At 44.6% G+C, this 19,886-nt stretch overlaps 1 protein-coding gene across 1 annotated transcript; it reads right to left on the reverse strand.

The window, feature by feature from the left end:
* Nucleotides 1-318: 318 nt before the first annotated feature.
* Nucleotides 319-14,361, reverse strand: EREG (epiregulin). The gene is made up of 5 exons (XM_048847758.2): nucleotides 14,008-14,361; nucleotides 5,636-5,722; nucleotides 4,979-5,102; nucleotides 3,981-4,127; nucleotides 319-2,214 (listed from the first exon to the last, which is right to left on the reverse strand). The coding sequence occupies exons 1-5, from the start codon at nucleotides 14,213-14,215 to the stop codon at nucleotides 2,127-2,129; spliced, it is 654 nt and encodes a 217-aa protein (XP_048703715.1). The 5' UTR covers nucleotides 14,216-14,361; the 3' UTR covers nucleotides 319-2,126.
* Between the last annotated feature and the right edge of the window lie 5,525 nt (nucleotides 14,362-19,886).

Raw genomic sequence — 19,886 nt, forward strand, 5'->3', positions numbered from 1 at the left:
TTAATACTGGCCTCTTCAGGCTTGTATTGCACTCCCAAGGTTACAGCTTCTCTCTGACCTTGGCTTGGTAAACGCTGCCACCACCCAAATGCAAAAAAAACAAACAAACCAACCAAAACAAAACAAAACACAAAAACACCACACACCCCTTGGACCCAGGAAGGAGCACTTGGGAATTCCTCCCTGTGGGGTACCCTCAAGCCCCTTCAGTCCCGGCCCCCCTTCGGGGAAGAGCGGAGAAAGAAAACAAAAGAAATTAACTACCAGCTAATCAAACAATGTGCACAAACCTCTTAGGACACCAAAAATCCAATCCTGTTCTTAAAAAAGGTAAATTTTATTAACAACAAAAAAGGAAAACATTACATCTGGAATTTTTTGCTAGAATTTAAAAGAACAATTCCAAAAACCAAGCATCCAAAATAGCTTTCTTGGGGCTTCAGCTTAAAGGTTACAAGCAAATAAAAGCATTTGGGGTTAGCACAGAGGAGATCCACAAGCCAAAATAAAATATAAACCTGATTGTGTCTAACTAAACATTCCCTATCCAAATAATTTCTTCTAGGTATGGAAGGTTCATACCTGGTTCAAGCCTTATACAGCATTGCTGCTCTGTCCCTGCAGCCCAGAGACCAGACAAAGGGAAAGTTTCTTTCCCTATTTTAAAAAGTTCTATCTTCCCATTGGCTCTTTTGGTCAGGTGCTCACTCCTTTTCTTTTACCTGGGTGCTTGTTAACCCTTTACAGGTAAAGCAAGCAGAGAACAGACCAAGAGGGATTTTACAGCTAACTGGCTTGCTGGGTGTCCACCAAAGGGAGATACTTCCCCCACCCCTCCACATGTATCACAGACCCGGTAGCAACATATCTTGCTTCAGCTTCTTCTCACCCATGGCCATTCAGCCACCAGCTGAGCCCCATCTGTACTGGCCAGGTGGAGGGGGCAGTGGGGAGACATGTCTGGTCACAGGAAGAGAAGAGCCAGTGGTAGCCTCCATATGTGGGATGTACAGAGAGGATGGGGGCGCATTCAGGGACAAATTGCCTTGCAGCATCAGCCACCTCTCCACTCCTTTAACCTGTGTGGGTCAGACTTTCCAGTGCTCAACTGAAAGTTTTGGCTATGCCTGCTAACTCTTTCTAGTGTGGACAAGGCCTATCCGGCAGCATGTATGAGGCTAACAGAACAGTTGCTTATCGGTCCCAAAATGCAAACTGAGTTGTTGTAAGGGAATGTGTGACTTAAATATTCTGAAGAAGAAGACAGTCCTCGCTATAAAGGACTGTGGTAATGATTGGTTGATTTACAATCTCCCCTAATTAAGGGGCAGCCAGTAGCCTGCCTAGAAAAGTAAGAGAACATCTTACACCTCCTTACTTTCCCATATGGGTGTCAAAATTGTGCCAGTAACAAGGCCTTCACTGAAAGCTGGATATTAGACCTCAGTTTAGTTTTGGTGAAAACCCCCCTGCATAGGTATGCAACATAACATGATGCAAATATATGACAATACACCCCCAACTACAAATTACCAATCAACATCTGACTGAATAGAGGAGCAACATTTCCCAGGGCCAGAGGTACTTTCCATGTTTTCATGTCTGATTATCTGAAACTTCCCTGAAGGCGAGTGCATGGATCAGGTAAACTGCCTGCCATTGTTACACCACATTCATTCAACCCAGTTTAGAAGACTTAATTTTAAGAAGCATAAAGTACATTCATTATGTTCACATGAACAAATACAAAATTGTATTGTTTTTTTTTAAAACAAAGTATTTTGGTAGGCCAGCTATTACTGGCAAAAAGCTTACATTTTTTATAAAAATATATATCTATGTATAATCCTACGTAGAGGTAGGATTTTTTTTTATCTCCACATTGGATAGTATTAAATATTCAACATTAAAATAAAAAAATAAAAATAAAAACATTAAAAATAAGAGACATTCAAATATTTATACTAAAAAAAAAAAATCCATTTTTGACCTGTATATTGATTCTGATTAACACAAATTTAAATTGTTTTGTTTAGAACATATAAATATTAATAAAATAAGGTTAATATTAAATAGCTGCGAGCTGACAAATCCTTGGTCTGTGTGTGTGTTTCTCTCCCCCTTCACTAGGGAAGCAGCGCTGAGTTCTTCTCATGGACATCAACCTCCTTGTATTCTTGGTTGTTGGCTTGCCTCTCCTTCTTGTTTTGGTACCTGGAAATATTAAGATCAGAGAGGTTGTTAAAACGTTGCCTCCAGAGAAAAAGCAATGAAACGCATAACTGTGCCTGAATGAAAAGGCCACTTAGCAGCTCTAACACTTATTCCACTTCTCCATAGAAGCTTTCACCCTACAAGGTGCTGAGCAAAAAACTTCCCTGTTCAACAAAGTACAAAAACGTTTTCTTAAATCCCATGAAGTGCTAGACTTCTGCTGGCTGGGTAGAGCTTATGTTCAACAACTGAACCAAGAAAATCACCAGCTAACCATTTCAACCATAGACCTGAATTAAACCACAATAGATACAACAAGCCTCCTGCATAAGTATTGACCTTTTGGGGGTTTGTTTCCTTTTTCTACGTTTTGTTAGGAGAGTGATGCCTCCATTTTAGTATTCTTACCCTTGGAATTTTTTTGAACTCCAGCAGATTGCTAGTAGTAATGAGAGGGTGGGCATACGTGCACACAAAGAACCCACAGAATTTAACTGCAAACAGCACCCAGAGACTAGGTAAAACACCCACAACAGCCCTAGGTTAAATAATCTTGCTATTTGAAAGATCACACATTAGAAGTTGTGTATTTAATACTGAGAAATCACATTATCCTCACCTATGCTATTCCTTTGAGTTGTAAAGTGCAACAAATTATGTTGTCTTGAGTTATGTTGGAACATTTCAGAGAACCCTTCTAGGGATAGAGAAAGATTTGCGGTCACCTAACCATCCATAGTTTGGGGAGGCTGCCTAAACTAGCATCAGAATGTAGTCTTCAACCCGGGAGTGCTGTGAACCTCCCTGTCTCAGCCATTCTGCAGTATATATAAAAATACCAATTGGCCTGGAGATGGATAATGTTGACTGCTGAACAAACATCCCATGATACCAAATGTATTAGATAGCTTATTAAAGAACAGTTGGTTTAATGGTTATGGTTGGACCAACCTGGTAACTAGATTAAGGTGATTATTTGACATTAACCCCCTTTTATCCTTTTTGCTTAGTTATTTTTTGCTTACTTATTGCTTGGTTCTTTTTGCTTAAGCATTTAGATTTTCTATACAAGTGGGTACTTGTCTGGTGACGAAACAGCCAAACCAGGAGTCAGAACCTGAGTAGTCTGGAGTAGATAACTGAGTCAAGTATCAGAGGGGTAGCCGTGTTAGTCTGGATCTGTAAAAGCGGCAAAGAGTCCTGTGGCACCTTATAGACTAACAGCTTATGCGCCAATCAGTCTGTTAGTCTATAAGGTGCCACAGGACTCTGAGCCAAGTCTGACTCATCTAGTGGTGGTTCCATAGAACTGCCCCATATCCTTACAGAGAAGGGTGAGCCCACACTTCCTGCTGTCCGGATTGTGGGCATGGCCCCAGATGGTTTTCATTCTAGTTTCTCTCTATATTCAGTGGATAGAGCTGTGCCCTAGCAATGTGAGTCTATTGTTTGAACTAGTGCTATTCAGGATGCCAACAATGTATCATACATTTTAGCAAATACACAAAGTTTCATTTATGATCATGTAGCCAAAGCAAACATAATTAATCCACCCTTTTCAAAAGTAGTTAAGTCAATAAGCGCAGTGTAATAAGCATGCACGGTATCTGAAAAAACTTAATGTAATCAAGAAGAAAAAAAAAATCTCAGTGTCACTTCTTTGTGAACTCCTCATCTGACATCTTCGTTAAAACCAAAGCTTTTCTCCCTTGAAAGAAGCTGAGTCATATTTTAAGAGCACACAGTAAAATAGGAGAGTGCCTTACCATTTGTATAAGTAGTATGTTGTAACCAAGATTGTAATGAGGAAAAATAGGATTAAAATAACGGTCAGTGCCAAATATTCTTTGCTCAGGTGCTGTTTGAGAAGTTCCGAATGCACACATCGGACCCCGGAGAAGCCTACATCACACCTGAAAAAACAAAGGAAGTCACTGTTATAGAAAAATACACCGTGTTGGTTTGAAACCCAATGTCAATATGGAAGACTATGGATGGGGAAGCTCCAGAAAATTTCCTGCAGAGAACAATCATGCAACGGCACATGCAAGACCAGATGATAACAGCTCCTTTCCATGTCTAATTTCTAGGATTGAATTGGTTTCTCAATAAACCCCATTGCTCTAGCATCTCTGGGAAGAGGGTAATGCCTTCATAAGATATCCAGGATCTTGGCCCTGCAGGGCCATGTGGAGGCAAAGCTCATAAAGAAACAATGGGCTGTTTGGCCCAAACCAGGCTTGGGAAGTCAGATGCTTTATGTAGAAGTTGTTGGGCACATTTTCCTCTTTTCCACTGGTGTAAATCCAGAGAGTTACTCCTCATTTACACCAGCGTAAGTGACTTACGCATTGCTGCAATGATTGACCAATGACTAGTTTAAGATCTGTACTAATGGGCCATCCTATGTGACTTGCCATTATTTTGTTTTTTCCCTCTCCGGGTTCAGGCTCCGATTCAGCAAGATATTTAAGCATGTGCCTAAGTTTATGCACACGCATAGTCCAATTGACTGCAGTCAGTTCAAACCACTGAATTCAAGTCCCATTGAAATCAAGGGGATTACTCATATGCTTAAAGTTTGACAAATGCTTAAATACCTCACTGCATCAGTGCCCTAAATTGCTTTTGATTTTCATGTGACAGAGTCTGAAAGCAGGTGACAGGTGAGATCAAAGCCAGTTCATGCAATTGCGTGCAATTCACATATGCACTCAAACTCAGGAAGAAATGGCAAAATGGTATTCTACAGATTTCCTCTTACCTACAGTAATGTTCGTCTAGGTCCACAAGGTACATGCACTGCCCATGGAAGCAGTAGTCTTGCATTTCAGCCTTGCATCTGGTTATCCCAACTTGAGCCACCCGCGGGTTATTCTCCGTCTGAACTGGAAGTAGATTTGGTTAATGTTTTGTTAGTCTTTTTTGCAACAATTTTGCCTGCATTTCTTAACACTGCTCAGAGTTTATCTGTATCATTTGCATTTATTCTTATGAAACCTAGGCTTTGAAAATTTCAGCCCTAGCCAATTCCCATTAAAATAAATAGGGTTTAGGCAGCCAAACCCTTGAGATGGGCTTTGAAAATCCCACCCCAATTGTTTTTTCTATTGGGAATTCTGGATACAAGAGTAGCTATTTCAGTTGATACTGTACCACAGTGAATTGTTTTCTGATGCATAATTATTTAACACTCGGTTTAATAAAAGGCAATAGAGACTCAGGGTTGGATCCTGCCAGATGCTTAGTACCTTTTGGAACTCTTCTCAGCCCCAGCACCTTGCAGGCCCTAAAATATTAACTCACTTTGTTTTTAAAAGCGCTCAGCTCCCACTGAGAAAAATAGGGATTGCCAGACGCTGAAGACTTTTGCTGAACGGGCCAAGTCCTTAAAGAGGCAGTGTTAAAATGTCGTACTTACTCAGCGCTGTTGTACAGTTTTCCATTTCATTTGGTTCACATAACGGGATCACTGTTGTACCAAAGACAGCTTGCAATAGATAAAAGCCTATGGGACAGACAAATAACAAAAATTCCTATTAATGGCACCAAGAAATAAAAGTGGTGTTAGAGGAATCTCTTCTAGTTATAGTATTTGGAGTACTACTCAGTTTGAGAGATTTTCTTTACTTATTTCTGGAGTTTAATCGTAATCTCAACATAAACCTACTAATATAGCCAGAGAACAAATACAGGTATGGTCCTTAGGATCAACCAATCCAAACACAAATATTAAAATGCAATCATCAATAATAAAACCACCATGTTGGAGGTCTATGGCCCCAATTCAGCAAAGTACATAGTGATAGGAATAGGATTAATTTAAACCTGTGTTTAACTGCTAGGTTCAGTAGGGATGAATTTAAATATGTGCTTAAATGCTTTGTTGAATTGGGATTCTATGAATGAGAAGGGGAACAGGATTTGACCCATGTTCTGACTGCAGCCTCAGTGGTATGAGCCTCACAGACATGAGTCCTGACTATGTAAAAATACGTAAGCACATGCTTACCTTTAAGCACATGCTGAAATCCCATGGACTTCAATGGAACTTAAGCATGTGCTCAGACATTTTGCCGATTTGGGGCCATGGATCTCACACTGATCTAACTAAGTACCAAATGCCACACTGGGATGTACATACTCCATTGATGCAATAGGAACTTCTCACACAAAATTTGCACTCAAAATACAAGAAAGTTCACGTCTTCACTGCCATTTACCTTTTAAAGTTTTGGCTGATCTCCTAAATAAATTTGTTTTTAAATGCTAGGCTCCCATTCCCGGGGCTTGCCCAATTGAAGTTAATGGGGAGACTAATATTGTTAGAACTCATAAATCAAGCAAGACCAAAATAGGTCAAGTACTGAGGAGGAGTTTTAAAAGGCAACCCCCCAGATGCTGCGGGAAGCATTGGTGACTCAGCAGATGGCACTCTTTCTGCTGACTCAGCATTGAACCAACACCCTGCTCTGGGGTTTAGGGGACACCATCTGCTCAGATGATGCCTGTGTGAAAGCTGGTCACCAAGGGTTTGATTTTGTACCACACACATGGTTATCAGGCCTGAGATCGCAAGCTAGATATTTGCTCATTCAAATGGCTAGTTAAATACTTAACTGGCCATCTATGCACATAAATATCCCATTTGTGCATGCAATCACATGTAGGTGGCGATCATCAGTGTTGCCTAATGACAGGTTTCAGAGTAACAGCCATGTTAGTCTGTAATCGCAAAAAGAAAAGGAGTACTTGTGGCACCTTAGAGACTAACCAATTTATTTGAGCATAAGCTTTTGTGAGCTACAGCTCACTTCATCGGATGCATCACGAAAACTTATGCTCATGAAAGCTTATGCTCAAATAAATGGGTTAGTCTCTAAGGTGCCACAAGTACTCCTTTTCAGTATTGCCTAAGGAAGTCAGGCACTCAGTCACCATTGAGCATCAATGGGTGTTAGGTGCCTAACTCCCTTCAGTGCCTTGGAAAATTCCAGCTGTATTTGCATGTGTATTGGTTTGTGAACCATTGAGAAATAGGAACAAGATCCCAGGAAAAGTGTGACTAGTCTCTGGCTCTGTAGTTTAAACTGGGTACATTTCCCTTCAGTTCACCTCCAAAAATCCACACAGTGCCGTATTGCTGACACAGAATGGCTGTTGCATTTGCATAGCAGAGGTGGCCACATGATAGCAATGAGGGGAAATCCTAGAGATACAGTTTGTAAAGCACTCTGGCGTCCTTCGAGTTAGAAGGTGCTGCCCCAGTATAGATTTCAGGTATTCCATCAATGGAATGTGCATCCCCGCACAGGTTTTGATACTAATCTTTACAAATATTCGGAAGTCCCATGATGAATAATCAATCTTTGCCCAAACTGGTCACGAAATCCGCTTTGCTAACACCTTTGCTGTGGTCACAAGCTAACCCGCTCATGAACTGTTTAATTGTCAGCCCCATTCCATTGCAGTCTGTAATTTCTGTCTTTGCCTTTGGGCTGCGAGCATCTTTCAACTTGTCAGGTCATGAGTGCCTAATGAAGGGAGTGTGCCTTCATAATTTCGCGATCATCCTTTTTATTAAACTTCCAGTTATTAGAAAGTATCCTTATGTTTCAGCCACGTCAGTTCCAAAATGATTACGGACTTCCTGCTGCCACTCCATTTTATACTATTGCTAATAGGCTTCCCTTTTCTCCTTCATTTCAGTTAACAAGGCACTTCCAAGTGCTATGTATTTCACATGAACCATGGAGTCACGTCAATTCTGTCCCTCTTAAAATATATATTTGTCACTTCCTATTCTGAAACCCAACATTTTAATGAAACAATGAGACGATTACTCAGTTTACATCTTTATCTAGTATAGCTAGTGTAACGGGAAAAGTGGGCATAGATTCCTATTTTGCCGGGGGAAGCCATTGGAACAGTGTTATGTCACAGGAAAACAAACGGTTGTTTGTTTTTGTTTTTTAAAAAAAAAAAAAAAACATTAAAAATATTCCAAATCAATGAAAATTAAATCCTGCCAGCATTACTCAGCCAAAACTCCCATTGCATGAGATGGGAGTAGGGAAGGGCTCCAGGTGGGCTTCCTTTACGAGGTGGGTTTTTCAAAGGCACAGAGTGTTGGCCATTGACTTCAATGGGACCATTTGACTGAGTGTAGCAGTGTTACCCCAACACATAGTGCTTTTGGGAAAAAAACAAAACCCCAAAACCTGACCTTTCAAATGAATTCACATTTAGAAACAAAGAGCCAGATCATCAGCTGGCGTCAATCGATGTTGCTGCATTTGTTACAGTAGAGCTATGTTTATTTACACCAGCTGAGGACCTGGGCCAAAACACAGACCAAATCCTGAGCTCCTTCCCCAAGTAAATATCTCCCTGGATGGGAGGTTTACCTGTACAAGATCCTTGACTCACGATGCTTGCCCCTGGTAGTTGGGTACTGATGCCGAGATTTTTAAGAGTGCTCAACGTTGGCCGAACTCTGCTCCCATTGAAATCAATGGTAGGGAGTTGGGTTTTCAAAAGCACCCCACTCACACTACTGTACCACAGGGGTAATGTTGAATGTATAAGTGTCAACTAACCCAACTCTCATCTCACACCCACAAAAATTCTGTGAATTTAAGAGACCAGCTTCACCTGCTCTCCAGAGAATAGCACAAGCCAAATTCTGCCTTATAGGTTCACACAAACAATTCCCACTGAAGCCAATGGGGACCGTGCATATGTACTAGAAAGCAGAATTTAATCCAAGAGGCTCTAGATCCTTTGTAGACATTAGGCTCTGTTGGGTGAAAAAGAAAAAGAATAGGTATGATCTCATTTACACGACTGTAAATCCAGAATGACTCTACTAAAATTAAGAGATTTCGGATGGATTTACACCAGTGTAAATGAGATCAGAACCTGGCCTTACTAAAAACCCTAACTAAAGAGTTGGAAATCCCTGTATGTGCAAAAGCTGCAACTTTCTTTAGTCCTGAATGGTATACCAGGTGTCTCCTATCAACACTTCCCTTCAATGGGGCCCAGTACTGTCCATCCTGAGACAGTGAACACATGCATATTTAAGCAACAGAAAGAGACAAAATAAGCCAGCAATGTCAGAGCCCAGACGAAAACATGTCACTTGCTGCCTATGCAGAATAGCTGATGGGCTCCTTTGTTAGGCGATTGCAGATAGGTGGGGGGGAGAAGTTCATTACAAAAGCACAACATGGCAAGTACATTTTCAGATACACCTTTGTATCTTCTGGCATTAGGACAAAATTCTCCTCTCCAATCTGCACAGGGGATCTTTGTTGCACATTCTGGCCTTTTTCCATACACGCAATTCCCAGTGACGTCAATGGGAGTGCAAAGGCGATCCGGGTGGTGGATAAGGGATCTGCATTGTAGATCGAAGCGGAGAGCCTTTCCCATAATGACTACCTGCAGGTGGCTGTTAATTTCACAACACGCATGTGTCTATTGCTGCTATGGTGAGTGTCGAATGAGGATTCTGGGAAAGGTGGGGTCCTGTTTGTATTAATACCACTACCTTGATCAGTAAGCAAATACTGTTATCTTGTACTGCAGAGTGTAGCAAGATGGAGGGTATTTATTACCGATTCACTGGAATGTTACTTTTACATTTATTGCTGCATGGCTGGAATGTAAATGGAATGCTTTTTCCTGCTTTACGAAAGGTTAGCATTGTCATACTTGCAGGCTGCCTTACTGGAATCTTAATGCTGTTGACCAAGTGTGGGGTGAAGAGAATCAGACCAAGGGTGGTATACCAGGGATTTTCCATAACAGATGTGCAATATGCAACAGCGAAAGCTCATGCTCAAATAAATTGGTTAGTCTCTAAGGTGCCACAAGTACTCCTTTTCTTTTTGCAGCTACCAAGAGTGGTCAGTAGGGTCTTAGGTAAAAGTAATTCTAATATGTTCCAATTACAATGGACCTGATTCTCAGTTATCTATGTCACATCCTTCCAGCAAATTTAAACCCATTTTAAGGCAATATAGGCCAACCTTTTTATTTTTGAAATAGTTTCTTAGATGTCATTTTGTCACTTCTCAGGTTTTACTTGTCATCAGTAATATATGAATTTAACATGGAGGAACATTCCTGACCATGGTTAGCAAGGTCACACGCCCCACATTTCAATACAGTACAAGAGAGAGAAAGCTATGCACACATAAATAACTGTGTGCAAGTGACTTAGCTGTGCAAGTTCCAAATGTACATTGTAAATCAGGTAGTTGTGTGGGCCCATCTAGTATTTGGGTGCATAAGTTAGGCTGGCACAAATGAGTGTGTTTTACCACTAAGTTCTGGGCCATGCTGTGTAGCAGTTTGTTCATGGAAGGCATAATTCAACTAATCAAGTCCCAAATTAAATGAAGCGATCTTACACCCATTGAAGTCAATGGCAAAACTGCCTTTGACGTCAGAAGGGGGCAGGATTGGGCCCATTAAAAGTAACGGTGTATTTTATAATGTCCACGCTTAGGATGTGCTGTCTGAATTCCTCCCTGTGCACCTCTGGGAAAGCGTCTTTGGAAAAAGTTTCCACTGTCATCAGTGGAATGTGTTAATATATATGTTAATTAGCACATTTGCATATCATTACATTTGGATGTAGGTTAGTGGTGGAGATGAGCTAATCTTTTAATTCAGTGCAATTTGGTGCATCTTTAAGTGGGGATTACGGACAATCAAATTGAGGGCATTATTACCGTGACGCTGGCAGATCAAGTGCCAGCTCATCCCAATGCCACTCAGCCTCACTGATCGCTTACAAACACATAGTTGTCTGGCTCGTCTCTGAGTTAGTATTGTTAAAATAGATATTAGAGTTATAAGAATGTGCTCAAACTTTATGGAATGCTTGTAGGATGCTGCATGTTATATCTGTATCCCATGTTATAAGGGAATGTTTAAGTGTTTGTTCTGTAACTATAAACACGTTTGCCAAGACTGTAAAACCACAGAGAAGCATTACCAAATGTGAAATAACCCCTCTTGTGGTTATCTCCTTCCCAACAAAAAAAGGCCTATAGACACTATGGACTGTGGAGCATCAGTAGACAAAAGACTTTGTTGATTGCTTCCCCACATCTCTGAAGCAGGTAGTGTACAAGCCCCCATCCCATCACAACTTGAATGCCAGAGAAGGGGGGGAAAATCCCTGTTAAGAAGGAATTAGTATCCCAATGCTGCTTGAAGTCTGAGAGGTGAAGAGTTCTAAGCATGAGCAAGGGGTCCCTAGCTGTTTAGCTTGGGTTAGCCCTAAAGGACATGTAAAGCTTCCATGTTATAGCAGCTACTATCATCATCTCTCAGCTAGCGTCACGGTGATAATGCCCTCAATTTGATTGTTTAGCTGCTTTAACCTTATAAATAACATTTCTTTTTCCTAGTTAATACATCTTTTACAGGACTGGCTAAAAGTGTTGTAGGCAAAAATAAGCCTCTCTCGCAGGGCTGCCCAATCCATGCTAATGATTCCTTTCTAGGTTTACCTTCCTGAACACAAGTTCACCTTTACATTAGTGCTCTAAATCAGCTGAGAAATTGTTCAAGAGGTTTAAAGATTCTGGACCACAACTCCTTAGATCACAAAGGGCCAGACTATCAGACCCATACGCTCATCCAGGTAGTAGCGCCTTACTTCTAAAAGCAGCATCAAGGACTGACTGGGACAACCTCTGGGGGGAAGGAGCTCTTCAGTATGAATAAGAGGATCACACTGTGGCCCACAGTAATTTCTCTAAATCGTTTTATAAGATTCGGTCATGAAATAGACTAGGGTTTAAGGGTGGCGGCCGGAAAGACACATCCCCTCCAAAACTAGGAATGTGGAGTAGATTTTAGGAGGCACATTCTTCTTCCATAGGCCAGAGTGAAGGAATCTGGCTCTTACTGAGGAGCACCTTACTTCCACTGAAGCCAATGGGTCCATTTGTAGAGCAGCACACTATTCAGCTCGGTTTAACGTGGCATATCACAGTCTGGCCCTCTGTGAGTAAGGGTGGTCAAATCTAGCCTTTTTACTAGGGGCTTTTACGCATGCCAAGAGAGACATCAGTTCGCAGACATTTGCGCAACACATTTCAATGTCATCCTTGTGCTGGAAACGGTCGATGCCCAGATCACAAAGGCCCATGGCTTATTTGTAACGTGTTGGCAAATAAGATGGTGGTATAATAGCTGGAATGTAAAGTGGCATGGAAGTAAATGTGGAAAACAGAAACTGATGAGCTCATGCTGAAATAGGCTTGGCAGATGATGAAACAGCCGCTCTGTAATTAAGCATCTTTGCGAAGGCTCAAAAGCACTAGGTGTATGGTAACAATGTAATTCTGTTATTTAATGTCTCAATTAACAACCCATTGTAGACATTAAAATAGACTTTGGAATTACAGAGCAATGAATGGCGTTTTCAAACACTTTGGGCCCAACTCTGCCCTCAGATACCTGGGCACAACTCCCACTGGGCCTGATTCTGATCTTCCTTGCACCAAAGCTAAGTCATGCTCTTAGTTGGTCAGTTTGCAGCAATAAGCATGGGTCACCACCACCACTGCCCAGCAAAGGTGCAGTACAAGCATTTGTTATTGCTCCATCAACGTGGGTCCCAGCTCTACAGATGCACAGGTTAGGAACCCATGGCTTTGCCAAACTTTCAGACATACACTGAATTTATTACTGAACTGAACTGCACTGCACTGAAAAGGTGAAGAACCTAGACATCAGGGGAAACTGGTCACCATTTTATGAGAAGAAGGCAGGCCCTTACCCTTCAGTCTGTCCTGGGAAAACCTCCCATTGAGGTCACTGAGAGTTAAAGACCGCAGGACCTTCTCTGAATGGGATGATGATTACCATATATAGAGGGTGGGATCCCACAGTCCTTACAGATGCAGAGCTCTCATTGAGGTCAATGGGAGTTTTGTCTTCATGAGACTGCAAGGATGGTCCTGAGATTTTAAAAGCCCAGCTTGCTGCTCAGATCCCAAGAAACAGAGAGATGAGGTGGGTGGAGAAACATCTTTTAGTGGACCAACTTCTGCTGATGAGAGAGAGAAGCTTTGGAGTCCAAGTTGGTCCAATAAAAGATGTTTCCCCAGGAACCCCCTCTCTCTAATATCCTGGGACCAACAGGGCTACAGCTACCCTGCAAACAAGAAATAACAGAACACAAAATTGTTTTTTTTCCCCCTTAAGGGATTAATATTTTCTAAAACCATGAGGCAGCTGAAAGCAAGGGAGACCTTGTGGACACCTACAGATGTGATACCCTCACCTGCCACCTTACTACCCAAGCAAAGCCACTGCTTTCCTTGGGGCCAGTCTCAGCTACTGATCAGTGCGGAGGACACCTGGCCCTAAACCTGCTAAAAAGCCTTGCCAGAAACCAATGAGGCCGGCGAGCCCGAGCCCGAGCCCGCCCTTCAGCGACAACAGCCCTCTGCGATTTCACCAGAGGGCTCCATTCAAAGCAGCCCCGCAGGCTCAGGCCGCCCGAGTCGACAGGACCTTCCCTGCTGCCTGCCATGGCGATGCAGAGAAAACCTGCTGGAAGGACGTGCAGAGACTCGCCGCCTCCCTTCCGGCCTCCCGTGCGCCACGGCTGGAGGGAGCCCAGCTCCGGTTGCCCGCTCCCACGAGGGGCAGCGGGGCACGCACGGCAGGCGGGCAGGGCATGGGCGGCGGGCCACGCCAGAGCCTGCCCCGGGCCCCCGCCGCGGAGCGCTCAGGAGAGCCCCCCAGGGCGCCGCTTACCGAGGCAAAGCAGCGCGCTCCGCATCCTCGGGCAGCCACCGGCGTCCATCCCGCACCGCTCCGGATCCCGGGGGAGACGCGGCGCTGGCGCTTTAGGGCAGCGGGCGGCTCCGGCGTCGGCCACAGGCTGGTTGCAGCCCCGGCCGCCGCCGCCTCGCCCTTTATAGCCTGCCCGGGAGGAGGCGGAAGCCGCGGCGTGGGTTCCCATGTGACGAAATCCCGGGGCCGGCCGCGGAGGCTGGGGCCGGCCGCCCTGTCCCGCCGCCCCGGGGAGGATTGCTTCAGCGAGCCGGCTGTGCAGCCGCCGGCCGGCCGGGGAATCCCTCCTCCGCCCCCGGCTTCCCTCGCACGCCGCCGGGCCGGGTCACCGGGCGGGCCCCTCTGCTCCTCCCAGCCCAGGCGGCGCCGCGCCCCGGGGCGCCAGGACCCCCCGCGCGGCGGGAGGGAGAGACCCTGGCCCCGGCCTAGCTCCAGGCGGCAGGGGCGCCTGGCCGGGGCAGAGGACCAGCCCCTGCTGCTGGGGTAGGCGAGAACCAGGCACCTGCGGCAGGGCAGGAAGGAAAGGAAAGCTTCCAAGGGCTGGAAATCAGTGGGCCAAATTCTGCTCTCAGTTACCCCCGGGTAGATCTGGAGTAGCTCCCCCCCCAGGCAATGGACTTATTCCGGATTTACACGGTGGGAAATGAGAGCGGCCCACAGGTGGGGTGGCTGCAATCCTCCTCATAGGATCATAGAGGATCAGGGTTGGAAGGGATCTAGTCCAACCCCCTATTCAAAGCAGGACCAATCCCCAATTTTCGCTAAATGGCCCCCTCAAGGATTGAACTGACAACTCTGGGTTTAGCAGGCCAATGCTCAAACCACTGAGCTATCTCAAACCACTGAGCTATCCCTCCTGACAAGGCTCCTGACCTTCTGGAGACACTCCAGGGGCTTCCATGAAGTTGCTCTCACTTTACACCAGTGTCCCTCAGGGTAGGAACGGGCTCCGTGTGTCTTTGGTCTCTGCAAGAATCAATACAGTTAGTGCTTAATTTGTGCCAGAGCTGAGCCCTGGCACCTCCAGGCTTGGCAGTTCATAGCCCCAGCACCTCTGGGGCTGCATCCCTTATGAATGTAAAAAGATTACTTGAGCCCCGGCCCCTAATTGCTTGAGCCTGGGCGCCTCTTTCATTGTAAAGTAGAGCACTGAATACAGCGGAAACACTGGATCTGCCGTTGCTTATTCTACTCTAGCAGTGACCTATACCTGGTGCTGGAGAGAGGAGCCCAAACCTCCCACCATGCACCTCACCCCTTGCACAGCACTGTACTGGGGTGGCGGACAAGGAATTCCTTCCTGGCCCTTGTCATCTGAGGCCCTGAAGCCTGTGGTTTCATGGTCCTTATTTTTAGCAAGCGTTATTTTAAATGTTATTATTGGTCATAATATTAGCCAGCCAGTTAAAGAATTCCAGCCCCAGCACTTGACTGCGACTTCCTGCAGCAGTAAATGCCAATGGTTGACTGAACACTGCCTGGAGGGTTTCCTTTTATTTGTTCTAAATTTACCTACCGTGAATTTAGTGGGATGAGACCCCAGTCTAGCAGGAAGGACCAATGGCTGATCATTGTCTGTATCCGCTATGTGTAGGAGGAGCTGTTTGGCTGTTCTGTTGCCCAGAGCACTCTTTGAATGGCTTTGAAAAAAATGAGTGTTCCTTGCTGGATTGGCAGCTGTTTTATCTAATCTCAGGTCTATCTACATTTCTCATGTTCCCACCAGGGCAATACAGCATCTGGCTGCCATGGAATCAGCTCGGGAGTCTGAAATGCTCCATTAAATTACAGCCCAGGCAAGAGGAATGCCAGGTACCCCACCCTTGTGCCTAACCTTGACCCGGAGGGCTGCTCTCTCAAGGTCTGAGGGTAGTTCAGCCTCCGGCCCTGTACACAGCCTGCCAGCAAGGGTGATCATTAGTATCAATACTGGCTGTGGTTTTTGTGGTGGGAACACCAGTCCACTAAGTACCACTGAGACCTCCAATTCATTTCATGTAGATCCAGGGCCGGATTAACCTTTCGTGAAAAACATATTTGTGGGCCCCCATGGGGGCAGTGGAGCACGGTGCGGTGTTGGTCCCCAGAGCAAGGGGCCGGCCAGGGGCATGACATGGTCCGCCCAGCCCAGTGCGAGGGCACTGTTTACAAACCGGCAGTTGCCAGACGCACAATTGTCCATGCTGCACCACACGGTGCCCTGCACAACCCCACCCCTGCCCAGCGCCCCCCTGCCCACAGCCCCACCACAACTGCCCAGCACCCCACACAGAACCCCCACTGCCTAGTGCCCCAACAGACAGAGATCTTCCTCACCCCCTCACAGCCCAGTAGCCCCACCCCCCCAGACCCTCAAGAGACCCACTCCCCCACGCCCTGCCTCCCCCTGCACACACCGGCCCTGCTGGGGGGCGACTGTGTCTGCCGGGCTGAGCTGCCAGTGCAGCCAGGGCTGGTCCCGGGCCGGGGAATCGCTCTGGCCCCTCGGGAGTGGCGAGATCAGCCAGGCTCCCTCAGGCCCCACTTGACTGGAGGGGCCCACCCAAGGCTCCCTCCCCACCTGTTCTCCCCACAACTGGCTGAGACTGGCCAGGCTTCTGCACCAGTCCCAGGTGGCTCAGCTCCGGGGAGACAGGCGGGGCCCCACAGGTGGTGGGAAGCAGAGGCTGCCCGGAGCTGGAGGGCCGGCCAGGGGGCAGAGATAAGCCGTGGGCTTGCTGGGAGGAGCAAGTGGTGGGCGGGATGGGGGGGGTCTCGGGGCACAGTGCAAGCAGAGCAGGCCGGGGCCCCTTCTGAGCATGGGCCCGGCTTATGGTGCCACTGGTAGCCATTGTAAACCAGGCCCTGTGTATACCACTGAAGAGCCATCAGATGTTAGCAATTCATGATCGCTACTGAACTGGGCTGGATTTGACCAGTAACTCAGAAAAAGGCTGTGTATTCTGTTACCATTTTTTTTTATTATCTAAATCAGCGTAGGCGTCATTCTCCTCTCACATGGGTGCAAAGTTTTTGTCTGTTTAAGGTAGCAGAATCATTTTGCTTTGCTTTGTGGTTTTCACCTTAAGAACACAGGAGACGCCGCTATTCCCTTAATCCAGAACATCTGATGTACCTCCCTCAATGTGTGAAAGAATTTGAGCAGTGACAATGCAGTGAAATTTAATAGCAGATTGATTCAAAAATCTGTGGATAGATTTCTCCATTTTTGAAGGGCTTGTTTACACAGAGAAATTGACCAGAATAGCTATTTTGGGATAAGCTATTCCGCAATAACTATTCAGGAATGACTCCCTCTTTGGACACTTACTCCAGAATAAGGGCATCCACACAGGGAGTTATTCTAGAATAGCTATAGCACTTGAAATTAACTCCCAGCCTTACTCCAGAATAACTCCCCTGTGTAGACAAGCCCCAAGGAAGTATAAGAATGCTAACATTAGGCAAAAGCAGTAGGTTACTATGTGCTTTGATATCACAGACTGTTCCTCAAAGTTGTGCAAGGATTAGGGAAAACAGTATGATAAAGTAAGTCTCCTGATTGGACAGAGCGCTGACAGATAGATGCTTTGCATAGTAACAGGACACTCTACAGAATGATGATGTCTCCGTGTGGTTCCCCTCCCATTCCCCCAGCATTAGGGTCATCGCTTATCCCAGTAAGATCAAACTTCTGCATTGATGTCAATAGATGGCAGCTTTTCTGCTCCCACAGCATTGTTTCTCCTTTATAAGGGTTGATCCCCTTTAGTAAGTGTTTTATTGCATGCTTCTGCAAGCATCACTGTGATTAAAAGAAAGAGAGCTCGAAGGGTTTCTGTACTATTTGTTCATATGGGGATTTTTGAAGCTGCCTGAGAAGCAGAATCACCACAGCACTTCCACTGACTTATGACCTTATAACTAATTTCTCTCTTACCCTCTCATATGATTTATGAGTGCTCGGAGAGCATTTAATTACAGGCTTGGATTGGTACCCAGATACCATTTGAAGCTGACATGATCGCGGCAATTCATTGGAATTTCCTCTTTCCAATTTTAATGTAAGGAAAACAATTATCATCATATAAACATCTTTGTTTCGTATTCTTGTAATCTTCTTTGTCTTGTGGCGTATAATTTCTCATCACTCATCTGAGCTGGTACACTGTATTCTCTACAAATGTTACTTTGAGAAATGGCGTTTGCCTCTTTGAACATCCTATAAAACAGTCTTCTACAAATGGTAAATTTCAGTGCTTCAGTTCACTTAGATGTGTAATTTTAAGAGCCAGCTTGTGCCACCCTTGCTCACAGTGAGTAGTAGACTCATGGGTAGACTCACTAAAGTCACAGAGATTACGTATGTAGTAAGGTACTATTCAGTATGAGTGGGAGAGCACAACTGGGCTCTGAGTGTATATATTTGAGCCACTGGGTGAGATCTTAATCTAGTGTAAATTGGCACAGCGCCATGGAAGTCAATAGTGGGGCTACACCGGTTTGCACCAGCTGAACATTTGGCTCTTGCATTCTACAGTTTAGGGTAGGAATTTCCCCCCTTTTATGATGCCTATGGACTAGGTCAGTTATCACACAGTGTTTACAAAATATGCAAATAATTTGTACAACAGACTTATTACGGCTTATTTTCCCTTCCTTCCCATTTCAAGCAGGATGTATAACATGGTTTATGATTACCGCGAAATTACTAGTGCAGGGTGCATAACATGGTTTATGATTACCGCGAAATTACTAGTGGAGGGTGCTTGCAGTAACCGAAAATTGAATTACTCTCTAACTGCCCACCGTTGAAGAAAACCCATGTTCAAAAGTATATTGGCCCAATTCAGATCAACTGTGTTTGATCACATCTGTACGTGATTCTATCCTTGAGCCCTCTGCTGCAGTTACACATTTTTATTAGGGATGTCAAAATTAATTGCGATTACTCACGCTGTTAAACAACAATAGAATACCATTTATTGTAAATATTTTTGGATGTTTACTACATTTTCAAAGATATTAGTTTCAATTACAACACCGAATACAAAGTGTACAGTGCTCACTTTCTATTTATTTTTTATTACCAATATTTGCACTGTAAAAAACAAAATGTATTTTTCAATTCATATCATACAAGTACTGCAGTGCAATCTCTTTATCAGGAAAGTTGAACTTACAAATGTAGAATTATGTAAAAAAACTGCATTCAAAAATAAAACAATGTACAGTTTTAGAGCCTACAAGTCCACTCGGTCCTACTTCTTGGTCAGCCAATCGCTAAGACAAACAAGGTTTGTTACAATTTGCAGGAGATAATGCTGCCTGCTTCTTGTTCACAATGTCACCTGAAAGTGAGAACAGGCATTCGCAGGGCACTGTTGTAGTTGGTGTCACAAGATATTTACATGCCAGATGTGCTAAAGATTCATATGTCCCTTAATGCTTCAACCACCATTCCAGAGGACGTGCGTCCATGCAGATGATGGGTTCTGCTTGATAACGATCCAAAGCGGTGTGGACCGACGCATGTTCATTTTCATCATCTGAGTCACTACCTGCAGAAGGTTGATTTTCTTTTTTGGTAGTTTGGGTTCTGTAGTTTCTGCATCAGAGTGTTGCTCTTTTAAGACTTCTAAAAGCAAGCTCCACACCTCATCCCTCTCAGATTTTGGAAGGCACTTCAGATTCTTAAACCTTGGGTCCAGTGCTGTAGCTATTTTTAGAAATCTCACATCGATACCTTCTTTGTGTTTTGTCAAATCTTCTGTGAAAGTGTTCTTAAAACAAACATGTGCTGGCTCTCAGAGTAGGAGCCATGTTAGTCTGTATCTGCAAAAAGAACAGGAGGACTTGTG

Source organism: Caretta caretta, chromosome 4, assembly GCF_965140235.1.
Source record: "Caretta caretta isolate rCarCar2 chromosome 4, rCarCar1.hap1, whole genome shotgun sequence".
In the NCBI taxonomy this organism is placed as follows: Eukaryota; Metazoa; Chordata; order Testudines; family Cheloniidae; genus Caretta; species Caretta caretta.